General features: G+C 33.5%; 1 protein-coding gene across 2 annotated transcripts; it reads right to left on the minus strand.

Moving 5' to 3' along the window:
- Window positions 1-2,805: 2,805 nt before the first annotated feature.
- LOC106875732 (uncharacterized) lies at window positions 2,806-16,809 on the minus strand. Of its 2 annotated transcripts, XM_014923978.2 has the most exons (3): window positions 16,631-16,809; window positions 16,241-16,317; window positions 2,806-9,381 (listed from the first exon to the last, which is right to left on the minus strand). In XM_014923978.2, exon 3 carries the CDS (start codon window positions 9,208-9,210, stop codon window positions 4,270-4,272), a length of 4,941 nt encoding a protein of 1,646 aa, XP_014779464.1. In that variant the 5' UTR covers window positions 9,211-9,381; window positions 16,241-16,317; window positions 16,631-16,809; the 3' UTR covers window positions 2,806-4,269. The 2 variants fall into 2 exon arrangements, with proteins under 2 accessions (XP_014779464.1, XP_014779465.1); XM_014923979.2 differs by lacking the exon at window positions 16,241-16,317.
- Window positions 16,810-19,932: the final 3,123 nt, after the last annotated feature.

Here is a 19,932-nt window from a genome sequence, read left to right on the forward strand (position 1 = left end):
ATATATAATGTATATATATATATATGTATATATAAATATTCTATACATGTAAATAGATATAGATAAATAAATAAATGTTTTATATATATGCTTTATATACATATTATACATGTTTTACTATATGTATGTATTTGTAGCAAAGCAAAAAGGAATGTTTATCTAATATTTAACAGCATAATCCAATTTGTGTTTCATTAACCACAAATAGCTAACTGTGATATAAAAAAAATCTTATCTGATTGCCTTGCCAAATCTTCAGAAATTGCATAACTTTCATGATAATCTTTAGAGTATTTATTGAAAAGATGACAGTGTTGTAATGACTACTACAATTTTGGAATTGTCTATCGTAGTTAAGTTGGTGTCAGCTTATTGATATCAACCATTATAGCAACATCTTCCTGTGCGCACTATTTACTAAATGCTTTATGCGCCACTTAGTGTTGAAAACTTTGGAAATCTTGCTAATACTGTTATGGCTAATAGCGAAAGGAATATCAGAAAGCACTAATGTTTATCAATGCCACAGAATGTCAGGTTGTCAATAATGACAAAATAGTGCAAGCGAAAAACGTCTGACTGAGAAGTTTGATGGTCGGAAACATCTGACTAAGAGGTTTAATTGTAGACTTAAAACAGCATGTGACCTAACGAATCACAATGAAGAGAAGTTATTAGAAACTAGACGAATATAGCATAAAAAATGAAGATTGTAATCATGGGTTGATGAAGTGCAATCATCAGTGGCTAAGTATACAGAAGGCACTCAACAGATTAATGATCAAGAAACAAGCAAACATCTATAATAGCAAAATGAATATTAGAAATAGCTATGAATATACACAGGATTATTTACAAAGGCTTAAGAACTGGGTTGGTTTAAATTATTTCAAAATTTTTGGTAATAACACATCAGTTGATTATAAAGCAACCCCTGAATTTCATGGATGAGTCTGCAAAGATGCAAAGATCACAGCTGATAAAACTTTAACAGCAGAATATGCATAGAATGTTAATGAAACATTATTATTGTGGCTTTAATACCTTGGGGAAAGATTCACTGCATGAAATATTGACTTCAGGAGTTAAAAATATTAAAGACAAATTAACTGTGCCAGCATATGCTAATACAGCAAAAATCCATAAATATAGACTTGCTGTAGTAGGCAAACACCCACATTCTCCCTATTTTAAATCAAGGCATTATTATGGTAACAAAAATGGCGGTGAGCTGGCAGAATCATTACTGCACTGGGAAAAATGCTTAGTGGCATTTCTTCCAAATTTCCATTCTGAGTTTGAATGTCACTGATGCTGACTTTGCCTTTCATCCTTTCAGGATCAATAGAATGAGTACTAGTTGAACACTGGCATCGATGTAATCGGCTTAACCCTCCTCCAAGCTTGATGGCCTTGTGGCAAAATTTGATATCATTATTATGGTAACAAAAGTTATGGATCATCAGGGGTATTCTTTCTGATTGTTTTCACAAACATTGTGTACCAGAGTCTCATGCTTATTTCAGGGAACAAAAGAGAGTGCTAAGAGCAAGATTTTTTTTATTGTTGGACAACTGTTTTGCTGATAATCCAACTGAACTTACTATTAAACAGTATATTTCATTCCAAATGTAGTGTCATTAATTCAGGTATGTGAGTAAGGCTACTTAACATCATTGAAGACTAAATATAAAGACATTTTCTTGGCATGGTATGCTTGCAGTAATCAACAAAGATATGAGTGTTAAAGTCTTCCTACAGGTGTACGCTAGAAAATATGGTGCTCTAGCATGGCAACGACCCTTCAGCTGGAAGTAATAAAGAAATAGAACTGTAGTTGTAAATGCATGGGATCAAATCACTTAAAAACGCTCTTGTGCATACTTGGCTCAATCTCTGAACTGAAAATATGTTCAATAAGGATGATGGACAAACTGACAATTTTGAAGGATTCTACGTTTCAAATGAACAAAAAGTATACAATCAGAATTTGTCAGAAAGCCAGTGTAAGTGGATATCAAAGAAGCTTTTAACATCAATAATAACCTTCATTCCATGACCAATGATGAAATAACTGAAATGGTTCTTAAAAAGTGTATCAGATGATGATTATGCTGTGGGGATCAAGATTGAAGTGTCAACACAATGAAAAACATATCCCCAGATAAAATGGTGAATTTATGTGACAAACTTGTTGAAGGACTAGAACTGCATATGTTCACCTGAGAACAAGTAATCATGACAGTATAAACAAATCAAAGAGAGCCTACTTCAACAAAGATTTCATTAATATTCTAGATAACACTAACCTTCTCTACTAACAACATGTCTACTCTAACCATCCTTTTGCTGCTATTCACACTTAAGTATTTACACCTTTCTTCTTTGCTGTGATTAGTCTGGCTGAGACTCATTTTATCTTATCTCTTGTACATTGCACACATTCATTTGTCTTCACTCTAACATCAGTATCATTTCTTCTGGTGTACATTTCAGCATACTAACTTTGATGTTAGTAGAATATCTTAAGTTTTGGATCTGAACAGGTCAACTGAGCACTAAAGTAGTTACTTGACATGTTCACTACAGCAGCCAAAATCTTATCCCAATATTCCTTGGACAGTTCAAACATCATGTGATAACACATGCAACTGTATTCCTGTATGAAATAAAGATTGGCAATGTGAACAACACTGAGAAAAGGATGACACACAACAAGTTATTTTAAGAGTAGTTAGAGTTTTATAAAAACCTTTGCATAGAATTTTGAAAACCAGTTTTACAAAGTCATTATAAAACCATATAATTTAATAATTATTTATGGGAGAAATTCAAAGATGAATGAAGCAGCAAAACTTGCTTCAAATATTTCCAATATTCAAATTGTTTTATTTGAGTATTTTCACTTTTTTAATGCAGTCATTAATCAATTATCTTACAGTTGAATATTTAATCTTTCTTACTTTCGGTAAGATATGTTGCTTTAGTTTCAGTATGTGATTTATTTATATTCAATATTTTTTAGCATATTTGACTTCTCGACATTTTGGTAGTCTTAATATTTTAAACACAATAAGTTGCTTTCTTTAGTTTCAATTGATTAAATTAGTCTCCAGAATAATATTCGAATGAAAGTTTTATTTATCTGTCTTCCACATTAATGTTAATTTTCTCTTCGATATTGTTTTCTACTTTCATTCTATTTGGTTTTATTTCAGTGAGCCTAAAGTGTTTATTTCAATTCAGAATTATTGTCAAATTCCAGTTCATTCTTAAATCTAGCAGCAAATTTTGGCTGTTCTTCAAAAATTTCCTGATATAAGCATTAATATTTGAAGTTGCCTCTCTTGAATCATACATGCTATTTCAGCTGAGATGTAATTCTTAAATTGTATTGATTCTTCTTCATCTAATAATTTTCTTTTGGCTTAGTTATTCAAAATTTGTTATTTGAATTGATGTGTCATTTGATTCCACTGATTTAAGTACGTCATTTGATTCTGCTGATCAAAGTATGGACATTCGATATTGCAGATCCATGCATGTCATCTAATGCCATAGATCTATGCTTGTATTTTAATGCAATTGATCCACATATTTCATTTGATTCTGTTGGTCCTTACAAAGCATTGGATGATCTTGATCCATGCATATCACTAAATTTCACTAATACAAGCATGGCATATGAATCTACTAATACACATATGCCATGAGATGGCACTGATTGTTTAGAATTATTTCTTACACTTGATGCTACAGCAATCCATCTTGCTTAATGCCTCTGGTCCATGAATATCATTTGATGCTGTTAATTCAGGCATATTATTTGATGTCAAATATCTATGCTTGCAGTTTGTGCTTGACGTTCCATATATATTACTTGGTACCATTGATGCATGCATATTATTTGATTTCACTAATCCATGCAAATCTTTTACTTCTCATGATCCTTGCAAATACTTTGGTACCTCTGATTGAAGTTTATCATCTGATTCTGCTGATTTATGTTTCTCATTAGATTTTGCAGATCTTATTTCACTGGATTTCATAGATTCATTCACAATACTGGATTTCATTGACTCAATTAATGATCTCTGCATTACACTGGATTGTCCTATTGCTAATGTTTCATTAAATTCTGTTGAATCACTTGAGTGAACCAGCTCAAATGTTGCATTTAGTTTTATCAATTTGTAACTGATGTGAGATGCATCTCAGGATAATGAATGCCTCTTATTCTCTGATTCTTCAGGCAGTATCATTTATTTTCTACATTGCTGTTGCTTCTTTAATTTCTGAGAAATTAATATTTGGTTCAAATTTTCTTTCTGCTTTTGACATAATATTTGCTCCAAAGGAATTCATCTGGCCAAGCTTACTGGCTGATTGAAACAAATTATTCAGTCTCTGTAAAGTATGCGGCAGCAGTTTGTTCCGTGCAGTAAAGTTGTGGGGAAATTTATTACCTGTCGTTGGTGTGATGTTTAGCTTCATCTCTGTCTCTGGTTTCAAAGTGGATGAAATTGGTTGTTCAAACAAAAGGCCATATTTACGTAAGGGTTTACACACATTGCTGGAATTGGTATCCATTTTTGGTTTTAACCAAGCATTTGATTTAAATGTGATTGCTTGTTTTTGAGCCTTCTCTTCTAAACAGGTCTTACTGTGTTGACACTGTTCCAAAATATTTTTTACCTTAAAATTATTTTCCCATTCAGAAGTCAATATTAGATTATTAATTGTCTTTAGTTCACTAACAGTTTTTCTCCTCTGTATATTTTTTGGTGTCAATATTTGATTCATTTCTTCGATATTATTTTTTTTAGACAGATATTTTTGTGTTTTTGTAATCTGTGGGCCAGAAAATGCTTTTCTATGTAATATAGCTTTATTTCTAACAAAATTTGGGGGTCGCAAAGACACTTTTGGCTCCAGTTTATCTACCAATTCATATGAATGGGTTAAATTAAATGATGATTGTATACTTTGCCTCCTTTTCTCAGGACCATATTTAAATGTTTCTGATTTAAGATCTGCAGAAACTATCGTCTTCCTCAAGTTATTTTTATGAAATTGTTTCGTTGATTTAAATAGATTCTTTGAGTCTAGTGAATCAAACATCATTACCAATTCTAATACATTATTTTGCATAGCTAGTTTCTGTTCTCTTTTTGTAACCATTTGTTCATATGTTAACAGAGTTCGAGGAGTATTTCTTGGAGCAAATATATCATCTAGTTGAAATAGTTTATCACTTGCAATCATAAAGTTTTGTGGAAATCCTCCTCTTGTCATCACTGAATGGCAAGCATCAAACATTGAGTAATGTAAATCTGTCATTCTTTGGCAAGGGAAGTGAATAGTATTTGTCGTTGAATTTGGAACAATGCTCCCACTTGGATTCCATTTTTTGTTTGAAACAATTTCAAGTTTTGCTAGATTTTTAGGCTGAAGTTGCAATGGACCATGAGAAAACCTACCTGTAAGAATAGTCTTTAATTTAAATTCTTTCTTTTCACCTGGAATAATTTTATTTACTTGTTCAATACCAGGAGGCTTCTGAACTTCACTTGATTTAAAATTAGATCTCAATTCCAATTTTCCTTTTGTCTGTGATGCTATTCTTGGCTCACTCATAATATGCAACTGAAGGCTTTTCTTTCTTCCACCGGAAATCCTTGGCTGGGGAGCATTTCTTTCATATAGTGCATTTCGCAAATTACAGTTTTCTTTCCACAGAACTCTCTGTTTTGGATTAGAGAGGTTCTTTATTTTATCTAGAGAGTTTTTAATTTGGGGAGCTATTTCAGACATAGATGAAGATTTTAGTTTTACAGAAACATTATCTTTAATTGCATACATTGAACTGCATTGGCTGCTTGTCCTCAGTATGCTTATCATCTCAGGTGGTTTGTCTGGTTCAGTTAGACTAGTTGAATGATGTGATATATTTTCTTTATCTTTACGTTCTGGTGCATACATTTCTTCTCTTGATACTGAATTATTCCTAGCCAAAAATGTTTTTACTTTTTCAGAAATAAATGGTGAATTTCTGAAAGTGTTTGACTGAAGAAAATTCCTTATTTTTTGCAGTTCAATTTGGTCTTCATTTTTTTTCTTTTCCCAAAAGCTCCAGTTTAGCTCTTCTTCTCTCTGATCAAATGCATTCTCTGTTGTACTTATGTAATTTGGTACCTCTTCTGATTTCAAGAAATTCTCCTTACTTTGACTAGGAGCTCCTTCAGATATACATTTTATTCCAAGAGAAACTTCTGCTGCGCATTCATTTTCTATTCTAAATGTAATATTTGATCGAACTAAGTTTTCTGATTTGATGTCATTTGTTTGCTTTTTAAAATTTCTTAGTACTTGAGATGTCTGTTGCTTAGATTTCAAGTTATTTACATAGTCTTCCTTAACTGAACTTTGAGACTTTTTCTTATTGATTTGTTTTTGAGAATTCCTTCCCTCATCTGCTTGCATTTGTTCCACTGTATCTGTAGTTCTACCCCCTGTCATTTTTTGGGTTGCATATTTTAATTTACTCCTGTTTCTTTGTTTTAGCTGAGGTGCAATTTCTATTCTGGTTGGAGATGTAAAATTCACTTTCTTCTTACTTTTGATGCTAACTTTTGATTTAACAGAAGAATTTAGAGTTCTCTTTATTGACTTTATTGATGTGTAATTGTTTGTGGATTTCAGGTTAGCAGTCTTTTCTGATATTGATTTGTTGTCTGGTGGACATGGTACCAGTGGAATTAGTAAATATTTGTGGCTGTATGGATACTCATCAGGAAGTGGTTTCATATGTACAAGCCAAAGTTTAGAGTCATATTTATCCTTTGGTTTTAATCTGTTCATTACATCATTAACATTACAAACTTCTAGAGCTTCTGATGTATCAGTAGGAGTATCTCGTTTGTTATTAACTTTCAATGGCAATGGAAGGGTATTGATACCAGTGGCTTCCAAAGCATCTGTTGACTTGGCAAGAGTGACATATGTAGTATTAACATTCTTCAAAGTTTTATCATTTCGTTGAAGAATATCATCGCCCCTGACATTTTTGCTGACACCTTTGGCTTCCAAAGTTTCTGAAATATTGATAGGATGAGCATTTTCCATTGCAGTATTATTCAAAGGTTTATCATTTCTGTCAAAAGTATTTTCCATTCTTACAATATCATGGACATCACTGACATTCAGACCTGAAGAGTTGATGAGAGTGATAAACTCAGTACTAAAATTTTTTGTTGATTTTTCATTTGTTTGAAAATTATTTTCTTTTCTTACTGTGTTTCTCAGTTTCGTTTGAATGGCTGGGTTAACAGAATTTCTCTTTGGATTAGTTTTACCAGAAGCTGGGATGCTATAACCAACAGAAGTTCTTTCACTACTACATGCAGAATTACCTGCTGTTATTTTAGCTCTGGCTTTATCATTAGAACTTGCTGTAGTTTTACTTTTAGATACAATTTTACTTTCGGGTACAAATGAGCCTCCCAATCCAGTTTCATCTCTAGCTGCAGATTTACCTCCAGATGAAGATTTGCCTCTAGATGTAGATTTGCCTCCAGATGTAGATTTACCTCTAGATATAGATTTATAGCTATATGGAGATTTATCTCTAGATATATATCTATCTCTAGATGTATCACGATGTTCAAAAGATATTTTACTTATAGGTGTACTTCTTATAACAGTTTTAAAACTTTCTGCTGGAGTGTAACCTACAGCTGAAGCTTTATGCTTATCTGTAGATTTGCATTTAGTAGTAGCTTTACTTCCAGTTACATTTTTTACTTTAAACTTTATTCTATTTTCCCTTCCTTCTGGTGTATCACCAAACACACTTTCATTTCTGCCTGTTGATTTTCTTCCTGGATCACTAGTACTTCCAACTCTTGTTTTATTACCAAATGCACTTTTACTTTCCAGCACAGACTTACTGGCAAATGAAGTTGTAATTCCAGCTGCTGTGGTTTTACCTTTCTCTATGTTTTTACTGCTGGGTGTGCTTTTTCTACCTACTAAGGATTTTGTGCAATGCTTAGTTTTATCAAGAGATGTGGTTGAACTGACAACACTAGTTTTAATCTTACTTCCAAATACAATTACACTTTCAAGTAAAGCTTTATCATTGTGTTTTATATTAGATGTTCTTTTACTTCTAGGTGTAGAAGTGGATGCAACTACAGTTTTATCTCTACATTCAGTACTGCAACCAAGTTTACACCTATTGCCCAGTTCAGTTTTGCCTCCTAAAGTAGTTCTTAGTTTACCTTTGCATGGAATTCCACCTCCTTTTATTTTACATCTTTCTGGGTTTGGTTTACCTACAAATTCAGTTTTCTCATCAGACATAATTTCCCCTTCATCTATAATTTTATCTTTAATTAATGCTATACCACTAACTACAGTTTTGCCACTAATTGAAGTTTTATCACCAGTTAATATTTTCCCATCATATTCAGCTCCAGCACCTTCTGTATTATTACTTTCAAGCATACTTTTATGGTATGGCTCTGGTTGGCATTCTTCAGTCTTTCTGATATCCATTCTATTGTTGCTTATAAATGTTGATTCTTTTCTTAAAGGACCTTTATTAAAAGATGTGATTATGCTGCCAGATGATTCTTCTAATTTAGAAGAGGATCTATTTCTTACATCCTGATATGCATTTAATGTATTCTTAAAATGTAATGACTTCTCAGTCTGAAAATGTTCTTGCATGCAGGTTGTGGCTCCTAATTTTGATACATTCTCTTGGTAAAGCATTTCATCTGATTTAAGTGCAGCCATACTTGTTAGTGTTTTTTCTAATTCCAAGGCAAATTTTGATGCTATTTCAGCCTTCAGATTGAAAGTATTCTTTAGTTCATCATCATTCTTTATAGTAATCCTCATCTGAATCATTGGGATATTATGCTTTTTCTCTTCTTGGAAAGCAACGTTAGATTCAAATCCATGCCTGGCAGCTTTTTCGTTAACAGTTTCCTTTGTGTTTTTCACAGGAACCCTTGGTTTACATAAAGTTTTCCATTGTTGAGGTCCAATGCATCTTTGCAATGACAAGGGATTTGACTTTGAAGTATGCCTTAAATTCCACCTGTTCCATTGTTTGAATTGCAAAAATTTCAGTCTTGATGCCAGTTGAGATATGAAATCCTTCTCAGGGTTTAACCAAGAATAAGACTTATGCCTGTCCATTAGACCAAGTGTTTTCGTTGTGCTTCAAGACAACATCTTGCGTAAAATACATCTTTTTCTTTTTTTATTGATATTGATGCTGTCTAAACTGCAGCTGATGCTGGTCTTGGTGCTTCTGTTCTTTATGCAACTTTGTTGTCTTCAGTTTGTCCTCCCAGGTACAGGAAAATTCTGTGGATGGAGTTAGCAAAATTAACAAATATGTGTGTATTGCATTTATGTGTGTGTGTGTGGGGGGGGGGTATTAATTCCATAACGGCTACGTCTGATGAGTGCAGGTTTACATTATTGGACTGTTACTTAACACTCTGTTGTGAAACCGATTGGTAAGATCGGTTGTAATGGATATATAAATACTGTACACTTTGATTAATATATTTATATACAGGTGTTGGACAAAATAATGGAAACACCTAGCATCATAGAATCATAATTTTGAAATATCTATAAAACCATCAAAAGCTTGTTTATTTATTTATTTTTTTTATTCATTATTAGTGTTGCTTAATATGTTTTGCTAAAATTGCTCTTACTTTTCAGATATCATGAGGAAAAGGTAATTAAAATTCATTAAAATGACAGATCTATCGGACTTTCAAAGAGGCCAAATTGCTGGTGCTCGTACGGCAGGTGCTAGTGTAATGAAAACAGCCGAAATGTTTGGTGTATCAAGAAGTACTGTCTCAAAAGTAATGACAGTCTTTGAGGAAGAGGGAAAAAACCTCTTCATCGAAACAAAACACCAGAAGAAAACCAAAACTTTCAGATAGGGACCATTGGACTCTTACACGAATTGTTAGAAAGGATCACAAAAGGCTGCAATCAGAAAACCGCAACTTTCAAAAACAAATGTTGCAAAGCATTTAGAGTGGAGTAAAAACCTACAGAATTGGTCCCTAGAGCAGTGGAAGAATGTTATTTTCTTGGACAAGTCAGTCTTTACCTTATCCCTGACCACCGGCCGAGTATACGTGTAGAGACAGCCAAAAGAAGCATTTGAACCAGATTGCCTTCTTCCAGCTGTTAAACATGGAGGAGGATCTGTGATGATCGGGGGGGGGGGGCTAGGATCTGTGATGATCTGGGGGAAATCCGCCAGCCCAATGGTTTCCTTTCATGGCAGAATTAATAGTCAAGAATATTTAAGCATTTTATCTGATCAAATTCATCTTATAGTTGCAGAACTGTTTTTAGAGGGAAAAACAATCTTGCAGGATGATAATATGCCAATTCACACAGCTAAAGTTGTTAGTGAATAGCACGAGGAACATTCTAATGAAGTTGAACATCTTATCTGGCCACCACAGTCCTCAGATCTCAATATTATTGAACATTTATGGTGCATTTTAGAAAAACAAGTAAGGAGTCTATATCCTCCACCATCATCACTACAAGAACTTAAGACTGTTTTAGCTGAAGAATGGACAAAAATTCCTTTGGAAACAAATCAAACTTTGTACGAGTCCATACCTCATAGAATTCAAGCTGTAATTACTGCTAAGGGCAGTCTTACTCCATATTGAAATAAATTTGTTTGAAATTTTAAGGTGTTTCCATTATTTTGTCCAACCCCAAGAGGGTAACAGGCTGGGCAAATAAGTAGTATCAAGTATAGAAGAATTTGATAAACGATGAAAAATAAACAAACTGAAATGTTAGGAGTACAGTTGAAGAGAAAAAAAAATTATGAGATGAGAAAATAAATGGGATAAGAATACACTGTGCTTACATAAATGTCAGAGAGTTTGATATATATGTATGTTGTACACATGAGCAATTGTATGTGATCATGTTGATTAGTCTAGCAGCTGATGAACACAAAGTCTCAAAATTCAAAGCTTTTAAAGTGTATGTTCATAATTAACCTTTTAGCATTTATTCTGGCCATATCCAGCCCAAATATTCTACATGTTTTATGCTAAAACCGAACAGATCCAATCCTTCACACCTACCTTACAATGTCTTTCTAAAAATATGAAAACATACCATTGAAATCTTGAAGCTTTGAGATAATGCATGATTAATTCAAATCAATGTGAATAAATAAGCTATAGATTTGACAAAGAAATCTGAATACTAAAGGTTAAAGGATATTGTTAGGTTGAACAAAGAAAATGTGGCATTACAAATTTAAAGTAAAACTTCAGAGCAAAACCGTCTACAGTGAAATAATAGTATTAAGGAGAGGAAATACTAAGCAGTGCGTATAAATGCAATGTTATCACTGGTTTGAATATGTTGATAGCATGTTTGGACTTGTAAAAAAGCTAGAAAATTACTGTTTGTAAATCTCTCAAGGAGAGATATTCAGCAACAGTACTCTAGAGTAAAGATTATTTGCCAACATAACATGTCAGTCCTGGTTTAGGACAAATGTTGCTGTAATTTAGCCCCAGGAGACATCGTCTCCAGCTGGCCATATGACATGATTTGTGTCCTTATATTTTTGGAACAAGGGCATTTAGCACCCCCACTCTGCTTAAAACAATAACCTGGAAATTGCGATACATATTGTTTTGAGCTGAGTGGGGGTGCTAAATATAAAGACACAAATTGTATATAAAGACACAGATTGTATTGTATAGCCAGCTGGAGACGATTTCTCCTGAGGCTAAATTACATCAACATTCATTCTAGACCAGGACTGCCATGTTATGTTGGCAAATAATCTTTATTGTAAATAGGATATTCACTGTATTTTGTCATAGTGAAAATTTCTCACTATAGACAAATGGTGTAGATACATCTAGATCAGTAATAAGTATATTCATGAAAAAATAAAAGCATGGGGCGTAAAACAAGTCGAAAATAAATCTGTTTTCTTCCTGTATGGCGATTACTATTCTTTTACTCGTTTCAGTCATTTGACTGTGGCCATGCTGGAGCACCGCCTTTAGTCGAGCAAATTGACACCAGGACTTATTTTTTGTGAGCCTAGTACTTATTCTATCGGTGTATTTTGCCGAACCACTAAGTTACGGGGATGTAAACACACCAGCATCGGTTGTCAAGCGATGTTGGGGGACAAACACAGACACACAAATATATATACACACATACATATATATGACAGGCTTCTTTCAGTTTCTTTCTACCAAATCCACGCACAAGGCATTGATCGGCCCAAGGCTATAGTTGAAGACACTTTCCCAAGGTCCCACGCAGTGGGACTGAACCCGGAACTATGTGGTTTGTAAGCAAGCTACTTACCACATAGTCACTCCTGTGCCTATACCTCCAATATTCTGTAATATATATTCTTTCTTTTATTCATTTAGTTGTTCCAGTCATTTGAGTGTGGCCGTGCTGGAGCACCGCCTTTAGTCAAACAAATCAATCCCAGAACTTATTCTTTGTAAGCCTAGTATTTATTCTATCAGTCTCTTTTGCCAAACTGTTAAGTTTCAGGGACATAAACAAACCAACATCGGTTGTCACGCAATGTCTGGGGCACAAACACAGAGACACACACAAACATATACTTATATGTATACGACGGGCTTCTTCCAGTTTCCATCTATTAAATCTACTCAAAAGGCTTTGGTCAGCCTGAGGCTATAGAAAAAGACACTTGCCTAAGGTTCCATGCTGTGGGACGGAACCTGGAACCATGTAGTTGAGAAGCAAGCTTCCTACCACACAGCCACGCCTGCGCCTATATGTTTATCTTTTATTTTTTACTTGTTTCAATCATTAGACTATGACCATGCTGGGGCACCACCTAGAAGAACTCTTAGTTGAATGAATTAAATCCCGTACCTGTTTTTTAAAGTTTGGTACTTATTATATCAAGTCTCTTTTGCCAAACTACTAAGTTACTGGACGTAAACAAACCAACACCATTTGTCAAGCAGTGGTGGGAGACAAACACAAAGACACACACACACGTAAAGATATATGTGTGTGTGTGTGTGTGTATGTGTACAATGGGATTCTTTCAGTTTTTGTTTATCAAATCCACTCAGAAGGCTTTGGTCTGCTCGAGGCTATAGCAGAAGACACTTGCCCAAGGTGTCACAGGGTGGGACTGAACCCAGAACAATGAGGTTGGGAAGCAAGCTTCTTACTACACAGCCACACCATAAATGATAAAAGGTGACAATGGAACACATACATGTAATAGTACCGAGTGCTATGTTCATTCTATTGATGAAAATGTAAAAAACCTGAAAGTCATAGAGGTTAGTATAAAAATAATTATTTTGTAGGAAACATTACTTTTTACCTGCTTCTTCTGAAAAGTAAAATTGAGAAGCAGGTAAAATATAAATGAGACATGTAGAAGGATGTATCAATTTAACTGAAAAGAAATTTCTAGAGTAACTTTTTGTTTGGTAACTTAAACATACGAAATGAACTGGTGGTCAACGTATTTAATAACATTTTAGTTCGCACATATCTTAGAAAAGGAAAGGTACTTCGTTATGTTTGCAAATAGATTAAGACAAAACAGGTATATCTTAAAATATGACTAGTAAATATCAAGTTGTGTCAACTTGATGAAATGTATGTCATCATCATCATTGTCATCAGTGTCGTCATCGTCGTCCGACGTCGTCGTCATCATCATCATCATCATTATCATCATCAACACTATCATTGTTTAACGTCTGTTTTCCATGCTGGCATGGGCTGGACAGTTTGACTGAAAACTGGTAAGCCGGGGAGTTACACTAGGTTCCAATCTGGTTTGGCATGGTTTCTATGGCTGGAGTGTCGTGGGTGCTTTTTACATGTCACCGACATGGGTGCCACTGATATGAAAAATTGCATCAACAATGCACTATAACGGTACTTTTTACATGCCATTAGCATGGGTGCCAGTCAAGTGGTACTGGCATCTGCTCTGGCTACGATTTCACTTAGCTTGACAAATCTTCTCAAGCACAGCATATTGCCCAATGTTTGAGGGGTGATTTTTACATGCCAGTTACAAGACACTGGCATCAGCCATGACTGTGATCTCATTTGGCTTGAGGTGTCTTCTCAAGCACAGCATATCACCAAAGATCTTGGTCACCTGATTTGCCTGGGTCTACCTCTTCCACAGGTTCTGTCCACCATTAGAGTGTAGTACTTCTTCACAATGTTGTTTTTGTCCATATACATCACATGACTATACCAATGCAGTCATCTCTCTTGCACACCACATCTGATGCTTCTTATGCCGAGCTTTTCTCTCAAGATGCTTACTCTCTGTCATACATGCACACTGACATTGCACATCTAGTGAAGCTTTCTAGCTTCATTTCTTACAAGCCTATGCATGTCCTTGGTGGTCACAGCCCATGTTTCACTGTCATGTAGCATGGCTGTTTTCACACAGGCATCATACAGTTTACCTTTCACTCTGAGAGAGAGGCCCTTTGAGAGAGAGACAATACATCACAAGCTGTCAGTTGAAAGAGAAGAAGTGAATGAAGCATGAAGATAAATACATATGATTAAAAAATAAATAGGAGATTATAGGAGACCTAAGGAAAAACAAACAGAGAAAATGTTTAAAAAAGGAATATCTATAGGACAAAGAACTGTGAACTGAGTTAGAAATTTTCAAAAATAGGTGTATGTGATAATAATGAATAATTTTGGTCATGTTAAAGCAATAAGGCTAAATAAATAAATAAAATAATTTGGACAACTTTTGTGAGGAAAATAAAAAGATATATGGTTTAATAGCAATTTGTTTCTCAGAAAGTAGAGGGTGAGCCACTAAATGGATATGATACGTAAGTGACAAAAACTTGAATCTAGGTTTAAATAATTAAATTAATTATGGCAAAAGATGAAACTAAGTTAAGAGTCAAAATTTTTAGTTTGTAAGATGTTAAGATTCTCTGTGATATTGTTAGAATGTAAGAAATTATAATTGAAGAAACATAAGATGTTATACATAACAGACTATTGGCTTGTGTTGCAATGCACTTCATGCTGAAGTAGTTTACTATGTGTGTGAATCAAAAAAGAGAAAACAGTATAGTACATGCAGAAATATATTAGAAGGAAGGGAGAGTATGTATGATAAATTATCACCTACTTAGGAAATGTATTAGGCTTAAGGTATTTTAGAAACAAAAAAGAGTTCTCAGGCACTGTGTATCTGTTGTACACAGGAGACAACTTGAAGTGACTAATGCTGAATAAGACAATTTATGTTCTTTGTAATGATAGTTTCTCCACTTTTATTAAACCAGCAAAATTTGAATGGCCTTCTTAGAAATTTAGAACTGACAGTGTGGCCAAAATAAAATTAAATACAGTAAAGTATTATGTATTTAAATTTTACTAAATTTTGGGAAAATTTAAGACTAAGTAAAATATAGCAGAATTTGAATTGAAGAAATTATTTTGGAGAAGTGAAATTATAAATTTATAACTACAAGTATAACCAGCATTAAGGAAATGTTACATTCCTGAAAATTGTGTTAAAACATGGAACTCCATGTTACAAAATATATTTTGTATTGATTTCCATGGAACAGGAGTAGTCAATGGGAAATAGGTTTCCCATTATGGAATTCCATGTGATGGCTAGGTTTTCCAGAATATAATGTTTCCTTAAGGTGTGAGATTCTTCTATGAGTCTAATACTTTATTTATTGCTTTCTATAACCCTTTGAATGCTTTTGACAAATTAGAATATTTGATTTGTACTTAAAATTGATTTAAGTGATTAATACCCTCTCTTACAAATCTATGACCTTATTAAGCCCTAGTAAGATTTGATTCATTAGATTTGAAAGAACCATTCGCTCTAAGCTTTTATTATTTTTGTTTATCCATATCCTTTAATACTTTGTCACTATATATCTCTATTGAAATGCACTGTCTTTGTTTAAAATAATTTTGAATGCATGGAAGAATTTAATGAAATAGCATTGTTGTTATTATGTCAGCGTTTGGGACATAAATTAACATAGAATTTTAATGAAAGTTTTGGTTTAATTCGTTTTAAAACACGAAGATGGTATCATGCAACCAAGGGTAGTCTCAGGTGGTCTAGTAACAAAAGGGTTAATACAGAACAAACCTTAAGTCAATGACAGTGCCTCAATATCTTCCCTCAACTTGTTGGAAATATCAGCCAAGTCTCCCTTAAATCGCATCCTGTGGTTTTAATAAAAAGGACATATTGAATAGCATGATCCTGAATATACTATGTTGGGAGAAAATGTATAGGATATTGATGGCTCAAATGTCTTTGGTCATAGATCTGCTAGATTGTGGCTCAATATATCAAACATCAAGGCATAGCTTACAATTATATTACATTGACATTTTTAAGCAGAATAGAATGAAAAGAGAGACAAGAGAAAGACAAATTGGGATCAAGAGAAATATATTAATATTAGATTAATAAAATCAGTTGGTAAAAATATATATATATATTACTCAAAGAAAATAATTAGTATATAATTACGTTAGGGAAGATATATAAATTCTTCAAAATCAAGAAAGCAAATTATTTGAAAGGCTAATATGGCGAAATAATGCTACATGGTATCATCAAAGCCGAAGATTGCTAGAATATAAACAAGAGAAAGCAAAATGAATAACTGGAAACTGAAAATTAAAAAAAGAAAAAGACAACGGAGAAGTCAAAATGAATACTTTCTAAGCAATGATGTAGTGATGACATAATAAAGCAATACAATATGTTTGTGTATTTGTACAAATATAACTGTGTGTTGTGTATATTTATATGTGTGTATGTGATTGTGTGTATGTGATTGTGTGCATGTGTGTATGTGTATGCATGCATGTGTGTGCATATATATATATATATATAAATATATATATATGTATACACACACAGACACACACAGACAGACAGACACACATGCATACACACACACATATATATATGCATATATATGTGTGTGTATGTGAACGCATCTCGCTCTCTCTCTCCCTCTCTCCCTCTCTCTCTCTCCCTCTCTCTCTCTCTCTCTCTCTCTCTCTATATATATATATATATATATATATATATATATATACAATGGGGGAAAATAAAAATTTGTACGTGTCAAAATTCTTTATTTATTTAATTTCTAATAAGCATAAATGGGATATACCAAAACTATATTTGCATACACATGCATAAACTAAGAATATGCAAAAGAAACTAAAAAAAAAGAAGTTACTAAGGAATTTATATTCAATTATAAATATTTAGGGGCGAAAAAATTATTTGTATAGAACATAAATAACCGATAATTCTGATTTAATAGTTCGTAGCATAAGCATTTTTCAGTTCCACTTCAACCAATCTCTTCTTGTTGTTCTTAATCAATGACTCGCATCATTCTTTAGGAATTTTTACCCATTCTTCTTGACAAATTTTCTTCAAATCTGGAATGCATGTTGGGGCTCTTGAATGAATTTTAATTTTCAAATAACGCCACAAATTTTCAATGGGGTTCAGGCCAGGTGACTGGCTTGGCCATTCTAGTAATTTTGTATTGTGATCGACAATCCATATTTTGGTAGACTTCGCCATGTGCTTAGGGTCATTATCCTGTTGTAAAACCCACCCTTCACGAAGCTGGAGCTTTTTTACAGAGTCCCATAAATTATTGTTTAAAAATATTTTGGTACATCTCTGCATTCATTCTACCATCTATCACATGTAAATTGCCAGTACCATTTGCAGAGAAGCACCTCCACACCATGATGTTGCCACCTCCAAACTTTATGGAAGGAATTGTGTTTTTCGGTGAATAAGCGGTATCATCTTTCCTCCAAACATGGCTACGCAAATTTCGTCCAAACAATTCAATTTTCAACTCATCTGTCCATAGAACTTTTTCCCAGAATGTATCAGATTTATCTTTATGTTCATGAACAAATTTTAAATGGGCATCTCTATGCCTTTTAGTCAACAGTGGAGTTTTTCTAGGAGAGCATGACTTCGGTTCATTCCCATGAAGTTCATTGCTGATTGTTCGTAGTGTAACACTAGTCCCTGAAGCTAACAAATCTTCTTGAAACTCTTTTCTGGTGATTATTGCATTTTTTTCGATTCTTTGCTTCCTTTTTCTTAAAAATCTAGGGGAAATCTTGCGTGGTGCACTGGATCTTATTCTGTCTTCAACAGTTCCCGATTTTTTATATCTTTGAATAAATGAAGATATGGTAGAAAATGGAATACAAAGGGTCTCTGATATTTTCCTGAAACTTTTACCTGTTTTCCATTATTCAATAAGTAAGTTTTTTACTGAATTTGTGAGTTCTTTACTTTTCGCCATTATTATGACACTACTTTATGTTGTCTCAGTGCTGAATGAAGAAGCTAGCATTTTGACACTTAAAAATGACCACTGATAAGATTATTGGAACAAACGAGAAAGTTCTAGTAAAAAAAAAATTATTTTAACAGTGTTTTGTGGCATAGAAACTCATAAATTTATTCTGTACGAATACTTTTTTCACCCCTAAATATTTATAATTGTATATAAATTCATTAGTTACTATAATTTATTAGTTTCTTTTGCATATTCTTAGTTTATGCATGTGTATGCAAATATAGCATTGGTATAACCCATTTATGTTCATTAGAAATTAAATAAATTAAATAAAGAATTTTGACACGTACGAATATTTATTTTCTCCCACTGTATATATATATATATATATATATATATATAGGTTGATAGATAGATAGATAGATAGACAGACAGACAAACAGACAGACAGACAGATAGCTAGATAGATAGATAGAGAGATAGATAGATAGATAGATAGATAGATAGATAGATAGATAGATAGATAGACTTATTTCTGTCACAGTGGCCATGCTGTGGTACAGCCTTGAAGTGTTTAGCCAAACACATTGATACAAATACCAGCCACGCTGGTAGTTGATTACTGGTACTTCCAAATACACTAATCACTACTGCTATCCCTCTCTTTGTTGCCCACTACTTGTGTGTTTCCCACTTCAAATCATTATAGTTGTTCAGTTTTTTTCTTCTTTCTCTTTCACCCTATTGTTACTTGAACATGCTATGTTGTTCATCATGCAAGTATTTTTTGTTTTTTGACCACAACAACATCAGGCTTCCAATGTCTGATTTGATAGTCATACTGAATCATTACATCCCACAGGATTTTGCAGTCTTCATTCTCAGTGACTACTTGTGAGATTTGGTCATACTATGTCTTAGCTCTTTATAGGCTGTAATTTCCACATACATACATACATAAATACATACATAGCATACATGTTCAATAGGCATGAAATTATGGTTGAGTTGATGGTATTCACTACATTTCCTTTGTCTGCTTGTTGCAAGACAATTTAGGCATTTTAATTCTAGAAAATTCTTAATTCTTGAGATTTTCTTTCCTTTCACATTCAGGGTTAGTCATAACTGCCATCAGACTATTGTTTTATCTTCAAGGGAACTGAATATATTTTCATTTAATCAATTATTTTTTTGTATGGTATTTAATGCACCATTATTCATCTTTATATATCAATGTAAGCATTAATGTATATAGGCAAACATGCTTATATGCATGTGCATTTCTGAACCTTCTTTGTCTTTTCAGAGTTCACTCACTAGAGAGTGGTCAACCTAAGGGTAAAGTAGAAGGCACTTTACTAACATGCCTCCTGGTGAGATTGAACCCAGAAGCATGTGGCTGAAGAGTAAGCTTCTTATATAGTATTTGTTTGAGTGTGTGTGTGTGTGTGTGTGTGTGTGAGAGAGAGAGAGA

This window comes from Octopus bimaculoides, chromosome 8 (assembly GCF_001194135.2).
Source record: "Octopus bimaculoides isolate UCB-OBI-ISO-001 chromosome 8, ASM119413v2, whole genome shotgun sequence".
Classification (NCBI taxonomy): domain Eukaryota; kingdom Metazoa; phylum Mollusca; class Cephalopoda; order Octopoda; family Octopodidae; genus Octopus; species Octopus bimaculoides.